At 39.7% G+C, this 8,434-nt stretch overlaps 1 protein-coding gene across 1 annotated transcript; it reads left to right on the forward strand.

The window, feature by feature from the left end:
• The first annotated feature begins 1,064 nt into the window (after positions 1–1,064).
• On the forward strand, positions 1,065–8,434 carry hapln4 (hyaluronan and proteoglycan link protein 4). Its single transcript, XM_060864592.1, has 5 exons — positions 1,065–1,206; positions 2,286–2,403; positions 3,392–3,754; positions 4,677–4,979; positions 7,202–8,434. Exons 1-5 carry the CDS (start codon positions 1,198–1,200, stop codon positions 7,555–7,557), a joined length of 1,149 nt encoding a protein of 382 aa, XP_060720575.1. The 5' UTR covers positions 1,065–1,197; the 3' UTR covers positions 7,558–8,434.

The following is an 8,434-nucleotide window of genomic DNA, read 5'->3' on the forward strand; positions in this document are numbered from 1 at the left end:
GCCCGGTTTCTGGTTCTTGTGTCATACAAGTCCTGGGGAGTGTGCAGGGGGGCGGCAATTATTTTTTTCTGCTGTTTTTACTGTGCGTTGCAGTCTGTTTCTGTCCTGTTTTGTTGCTGCTCCAAACCAGATGGTGATGGATGTGCACAGGACAGATTCAATGACTGCAGTGTAGAACAGCATCAACAGCTCCTGTGGCACTGTCCTCACTACTGCATCAAGCATACAATCATATTAACTGATCAGTTCACAGCCTGTCCCCCTAAAACACCATGATCAGACGACTGAATTCTTTCAGTTTACATTCCACTTCATTCTAGACAAGAAAAATAAATGGAGAAAAAATACGAGCACCCCATTATAACAACCATACTGACAAAACTGCAAAAATTAAATGGCATGAAACTAATATATTCTCTACTCACACATTTCCTCAAATGGACACTACCAAAAGCTATCAATCCTTCATTAACAGTAATCAATTCCTCCCATTATGCTGTCTATATACCAAAATTGTTGACGCTAACAATTATCAAATCCTTGATGTTCTACAGTTTGTAGATGGTGACATCTCAATGCATACTAATGTTTGGTGTTCCACAAGACTCCCTGCTCTTTATATATTGTATATAAAGAATATTATTAATATTCATTTTTATTTTTACTTTGGTTATTGAAAATATTAAAAAATTCTAAAACATTCTGTTCAATTCCAATTTTAAATAATAAAAAATGAAATTCCAGAAGCAGTGAGCCTGGTTTATACTTGGTACACTGTGTTTGTGTGTGTTTGTGTGTGTTTGTGTGTGTGCAGAAGCAGGAGCAGTACAAGCCACATTGTTCATGCACTCTATAATTTTTTTCAGGAAGCAGTGTGTAACATAAAAAGAGTATGTTTGTACAATAAAAAACCATCCTTTATTGGTATACTAATCATGCCAAACCACAGGGTGAAATAAGTAGTTATTTATTAAAGTTAATTATTAAAGTCGTTTAAGAAAAGGATTAGATCAAGAGAGAGGAAGTACAGCAGTGAGGAGGAGGATGAGAGGAGAGGAGGCTGAGGGGAAGAGGGGGATGAGAGGAGACAGGAGAGCAGCGTCAGTGTGTTTCGCGACTGAACTGCAGCACAGAGCATTAAATCCTGACTGCACTTGAAGAACACACACACAGCTGCACTGAGCCACCTGAGCATTCATGACAGCGGTGAGTGTGATAATGCCATTGCACGCTGGAGAGCAGATTATATATGGTAACCTTGATCCGGGCACACTGCGGCAGTAGACTGTTAAGACCAAAGGTATAGCTGTGATTTACCTTGTGTTACTGTAGCATTACTGCATGAGTCTCTGCAGACTGAGCTAGGACACAATTCTGAGAGAAAACAACATCTAGAAACAATGTTATTATAGAATGAATTTATGCAGCATGTCTAGGTTATAATGACATAACTATGTCTTCACTGTCATTAAAAAAAAGCATTCATGTTCCCTAGGGTATAAACAGTGTAAACATTCCCATCAAGATAGTTCTTTTATCATTATATGTAATTGATTTAAAGGTATTCAACTTACAGTTTTTAAGTAATTTGAGATACAAATAAAAAAACACCCCAATAACAAACTTTACACCTCCAGGGACGTGTCAGGGTCAGTGAACTCTTTATATGTTTACAGTTGTAGAAAACAAATGCTATTTCAATTATAACTGACTTCTTAAAGTTAGTAGAAAGACTGATTTTATATATCAGTCTTTTTATATCTATTTTACTGATTTTACTAATATATATATATTATAATCAATATAAAGATGTTCTTTACTTTACTTTTTTTGTTCTTTGTTCTGTTGGTGGAATTCTCCAGAACCAAAAGCTCCATAACCCCAAAAGTGATGCTCTCTACCTGTGTATGTATGTGATGTTTGTGTCTGTCTAGAAGAATCCAGGGCATATCTGCAGTGTACAGTATGTCAGCAATAAAGTATGCACAAAGCTTTCATTGAAACGTGATCTATCTATCTATCTATCTATCTATCTATCTATCTATCTATCTATCTATCTATCTATCTATCTATCTATCTACTTGTATGTCATCATACAAAAGAGTTATAAATATGATCTTCAGCAGAACCTCATTATAAAGTAAAAACAGGAACTATGGATAATGAAAAAAAAGGATTACCATTCAAAAATCCTGCTTAATCTCACAGTAAGTCTGTGTTTGTTGTTGTGCATGGTAAAAAAAAAAAAAAAAGCTGCCTCTTGACTGTGTGTGTTTTGTCTAAAGCCCGCAGTGAAATTATGGTGCTTGGCATTGCTAAGCTGCAGCATGCTGCTCACCCCTGCCGTGACTGCGTACTCAGCTGACTCAGACAAGGGCAGAAGGAAAGTAGTGCATGTGTTGGGTAAGATGCTTCTCTCTGAATAACAGCGTACACACATTGAGATTTCACTTAGACTGCATACTAAAAGTCTACAAAGGGAGGAGAAAAAAATGTCATGTCATGGTATGATATGGATTTAGTGCTGTTCAGTTTTTTTAGGGCTTGTAATCTTTAAGACCCTGGGTAGTGCATGTGTGTGTTTTTGGAAACTGAGAATAATTTTCAATCAGTTCTGCCTGTATAAATGAAGTTAGTTTGTACTGTCCTTTGCTGTCCCAATTTTCATGCTGTCATATACAGTGAAACAGCACTGAAGATCCCATCAGCGTGCCAGACTCATTCTGTGAATTACTCTGAATTGAGTCACTGGTTGCCATGACACTGCTTTTCATTTATGTCTCTTTTCCCCAAACACATCTGTGACTCTTTAGATGTCAGAAACTGAATTAATGCAGGATCACTTTACCATTAGGCTTTTGTTCAGCTAGTGTAAGTTAGTGACAACATTTCAGACAAGCATTCAATGGAGTGTTTTAATGAGCAGATGTCAGCGCTGGTTTTACTTTCACTGATCAGGACTGAAAAGCTGAGACGGTATTAAACTGATGCTTTGTTGAGCTGCCCAGACCATTCAGGCTGAGGGATGGAGAGGCCAGTAGCGTGTCTGTATGAAATCCAGCTCCCAGGCAACTCCAAAAGCTCTAAAAAATCTCCCAAAAGACAACAAGCCATAGTCCATTCAATGAACAAGACAGTGAAGCATGCAGGCTTGCTTAAATAAGATTAGCCACCAATCTTCTATTTACTAATGCTAAACTTCAACTGGACAGACAGGACTGAAAAACACTAGATCTTCATGCTATTATAACTGGTCCAAACACTAGGATGAGAATTTCACTGACTTCAATAATATAAAAATTCTCACTTTTTTCAAGAAAGAAGCAGGTCATGATGTGGATAATTTTGGAAATAACACTGAGTAACTTGGCTTCACTTTGCTCTGCTTTAGAGGACGATACTGGAGCAGTGATCGTACAGACAGCTCCGGGTAAAGTAGTTACGCATCGGGGTGCCACCATTACTCTGCCTTGCCGCTACCACCATGAGCCGGAGAATGTGGATCCGGACCGCATCCGTATCAAATGGACCAAGGTGACGGACAATTTCCAGTTTGAAGATGTGTTTGTGGCATTGGGCCTGCAGCAGCGGACGTTCGGTCTCTACCGCGGTCGTGTAGAACTGGAGCAGACAGGACCAGGCGACGCCTCCATCATCATCCACAACGTCACACTGCAGGACTACGGCCGCTATGAGTGCGAGGTCACCAACGACATGGAAGATGACACAGGATTTGTCAATCTAGACCTTGAAGGTTTGGTCCTTGTTGATGACTGGTTGATGATATACATCAGTTATGGTTGTCATGGTAACTGTAGTACTATGGGACCACAGGTTATGAGAATTTATTTGGTAATATGTACATAACTGTCAGTACCGTTTGGGCTGTTGACAGGGAAACAGAACAGTAAATGGTAGCATGATATGATACGGGCCAGTTTCTCTTATTAATCATTATTATAATATAATAATCAGATTTGAATATGTCCTGTACAACAGATACGCTATTATAATGGAACCATTTAATTTTATTCAGAAACATTCATTTATAGGATAAAGGACAACTGAACACCTGCACATTATCCATTCAGCCAATCACTGGAAAAAAGAGCAGGCAATTTCAATTTAAACTGTCCAGTTTTTATGAGTCTGTGACCTCTGTAGCCTTTGATTCCTGTTCTTGCCTGACAGAATTAAACCTGATACTGTCTGCTGTTGTAGCTCATCCACCTCAATGTAAATCTACCTTAAGGCAAAAAGATGCCTTTCTGCTCATATTAGAATTACCATAGCCTTACGGTCAGCTTGAACCAGTCTGGCCATTCTTCTCTAACATTGATTTTTGCAGAACTGCTGTTCAGTGGATGATTTTTGTTTTTTTACTCCATTCTTGTTTTTATTGAGTGTAAACTCTAGAGATTGCTGTGTATGCATATTTCCAGGAGATTTAACAGTTTTTTGAAATACTCAAATCAGTGCTATGTACAGTCACTTAACAGTTATGCACTTATCTGTGGCTCTTGACCTCATCTATCACATGATTGGCTGTCAGTGTAATTGTATGAATGTGCATTTGTACAGTTGTTCCTAATAGATCTAAGGAGAAGTAAGTAGATGTAAATGTAAATTGTAACAACTGTAAATGTGAAATCACATTTCTATTGTAAAATTCACAGGTGTTGTCTTCCCGTATTACCCTCGACTGGGTCGCTACAAACTAAACTATCATGAGGCTGAAGATGCATGCAAGCAACAGGATGCCATCTTGGCATCTCATGCCCAACTGCACAAAGCCTGGAGGGATGGATTAGACTGGTGCAATGCAGGCTGGTTGGAGGACGGCTCAGTGCAATACCCCATCTCTCATCCTCGTGAACAGTGCGGCCATAAAGACACTCCTGCCGGAGTTCGCAATTATGGCTACCGACACAAAGAGGACGAGCGCTACGATGCCTTCTGCTTCACCTCAAAACTCAATGGTGAGTGCGGATGCATCACAGGCTAAAGATGCTCTCTGTTCTGCCACTGTGATCACCTCAGGCCAGAGGACATGCACTTTTTTTGTTCATTAGTCCCTTCTGTGTCTGCTTTCTTCACTTTGAAGTCCAGGCTGCTGCAGGCAAACACTGATTAAAGATCCTGAAGGAACATCATACACCAAACGTGGCTTTGACAGAATGATGCATTTGTTACAGCAATGTTCTCCAAATCAAATTTGGGATGAAAATATGATTTATTATGGTGGCCTAAGGTACAGAGTCAAATCAGCAGAAAATAGTGTAAACACATAAGAGAGCAAAACTGGTTTCACATTTTGGATGTATTATTGGTGTGTGTGGGGGCTTTATTTTAACATTTGAAGTGCTGTAATATCAAAATGGCTACATCATCCTTTTTTTTTTTTGGTCCATTCACAATTCTAGGAGCTAACAGACTTTTCTATACAGCACCAACTTAGCTATTACTGAAATCATAGTCCAAGACTGACCAGCTGGAGGACCTTTAGAGAAAGTCTTTAGGGAAATATGGACGGATTCAGACAATATCCCAACTAATTGATAGAGCAGCCATGCTTATAAACAGAGCACTGATGACTGGGGAAGAGAAAAGCTATTTTCTTCCATTCTCTCAATTATTTGCTTCTATTAATTTCCCAGATTCCTTAATCAGCAACTTCTAATCAAACGTTGAGCTGAGCTGATGAGGATTAAAGCAGGAGTAAACATTCCTAAATGAATTAGCTTGTCCAGTGGGTAAAGATTCTGTTTATTCCTATGTTTTTGGCCTAGAAACCAAATCTCACTTATAAGCAATAGCTGACATAATTTAACTAAGTAAGACAAGCTAGTTAAGTAGTTAATATGCATATAGGGATGCATTTGAGTAGTAAATGTGTGATCACTAATATCCTTGGGAACAGACAACGCTGTAGTTATAGTCCTAATGACTCTGAGGCATATTGTGTTTGTGCATCCAAAAAAACTATGGACTATTACTTTAGCACTCTTTTAAACAAATGTCACAACATTTTATGGTTTTATGGTCTCGTGTTTATTGTTGGATTTTGTGTTGAATATACCAATACAATTCTCCCAACTGGTCAGACTCAGTGATAAAGTTTGACTCGGTGAGTTCATCAGCAACAACCTTTCAACAATGGATCTTGGATCAACAATGGATCTTGTAATCTGTGCGATTATTGGTAGATTCTCATATTTTTGGTTTCCTAAATCAAACACAGTTCAGAGATAATATTGATAATGTTTGATTCACTGATGAGGGCACGGTGGCTTAGTGGTTAGCACGTTCGCCTCACACCTCCAGGGTTGGGGGTTCGATTCCCGCCTCTTCCTTGTGTGTGTGGAGTTTGCATGTTCTCCCCGTGCCTCGGGGGTTTCCTCCGGGTACTCCGGTTTCCTCCCCCGGTCCAAAGATATGCATGGTAGGTTGATTGGCATCTCTGGAAATTGTCCGTAGTGTGTGATTGCGTGAGTGAATGAGAGTGTGTGTGTGCCCTGTGATGGGTTGGCACTCTGTCCAGGGTGTATCCTGCCTTGATGCCCGATGACACCTGAGATAGGCACAGGCTCCCTGTGACCCGAGGTAGTTCGGATATGCGGTAGAAAATGAGTGAGAGTGAGTGAGTGATTTACTGATCGTCGATCCTGTAATTTCTGACTTGTGTGTGAATTCACTATTCATGGCTCAGGGAAGGAACAGAGCTTTTTCAGACAGATTTATTGTTAAATTGTGCTGAAGATCTCAAACCAATAACCTAAACATTGCTTAGTCACCATGTAATGATTGATTCAAGTGTATTTCTAAATCAAATTCATTAAAAAGAATCCTGTAAAAAATGATGTTTTAATGATTCAGACAACTCACCATCTTCTGGTTAGCAGAACAGCACCTTAAATATTGAGCTACCCTATAAGACTGCATATATTTTAGTAGAGTCCAATTTAATGATCCCATTTTTTCCACAACATAAAAAAATTGACAAAAGTGCTAGAAAATGTGAAACATTTGATAGTCATTTCACTGAAAAGCTCTTGACTCACATAGATAAGGATGAATACTTTCACTGTGGTATAACTGGAAATTCTGTGCATTTATTTATTTATTTATTTTTCCTGTCTATCATACAGAGGAATGGATAACTATCTTCTCACACTCTAAGTCTTCTTTGTGTTTATTTTAGGCAAGGTCTACTTCCTCAAGCGCTTCAAGAAGGTGAATTATGCCGAGGCAGTGAAAGCGTGTCAGCACGATGGTGCCGCAATAGCGAAGGTTGGTCAGCTCTATGCAGCCTGGAAGTTTCAGCTGTTGGACCGATGTGATGCAGGCTGGGTGGATGATGGCAGCATACGTTACCCAATAGTCAACCCTCGTGCTCGTTGTGGTGGCTCTGATCCCGGTGTCCGAACCATCGGCTTCCCTGATAAAAAGTTCCGTCTCTTTGGGGTCTACTGCTTCCGCAAGGATTCCGGCAGCACCAAAGCTCAGCCCACACAGGCTCCAGTTCCCAGAACCACATCATTCACTGGGAGCATTTGAGGTTGCAGTTGCACTGCATTACTAGCACAGCTTTTGTAGCTTTGCCAAATTGACTGACAGATAATGCTATATTAGTAGCTATGCTAGCTGAAGGGTGTCTTTAAGCCAACATTATTTCCTTCGCTTGCCTGAAATGAGATGTCAGTCATATCTGAGGAGACAATTGCAGTCATCTGACGTGCTATGAGTCGCTAGCTAAACTCATTAGCTTCTTTTCTTTAGTGTGCTTCATATGTAGCATGGACAGCTAATGAGGATTTATTTTCTGTTGTTTATTTTGTCAACAAGAGAAATGATTCAGATGAACCCCAGACACTGCGCTAATTAGAACAGGAGTCTGTTGGAGTTCTAATTTAGTTCACGTCAAAATGTATTTTTTGCCATTAGGCAGGGAACCTCCTGGCCTGACAATGATGGCATTGAGAAAAGTGAAGAGCTCTGCTTGGCATGACATGCTCATAGTGTGGCACTTCTTTTTGCCGTTGCACTTAGTAGCAGATATAAACATGCCATTTACTAAGCAGACAATAGCCAGCTGTGGAAACAATTACCTTTTACAAGCATCATTTAGATGAGCATGCCTCAATAGCAATAACTTGATAAGCATGTCTTTGGTAGTTGAACATACAAGCGAGTGAGTTTTATGTCGCCGCTGCTTTACTACCTCATTAGTGGTTAAAATTGCACTATTCATCAGACTGTGACATGGCACAATGTTACCTTGAGTAATGCACTTTAGATTAAAAATATTTTACCTGTTCATGTATATCTCTCTGCTCTTTGTTGGCACTTAGTCATGTAGTATATAGTCAACAGCAGTTGATTGTTAGTAACCATGACGATGGCTGATTCTGTCTCCTGCAACCTCCCTCATCCA

The sequence above is a fragment of the Tachysurus vachellii genome, chromosome 1 (genome assembly GCF_030014155.1).
Source record: "Tachysurus vachellii isolate PV-2020 chromosome 1, HZAU_Pvac_v1, whole genome shotgun sequence".
NCBI classification, from domain to species: domain Eukaryota; kingdom Metazoa; phylum Chordata; class Actinopteri; order Siluriformes; family Bagridae; genus Tachysurus; species Tachysurus vachellii.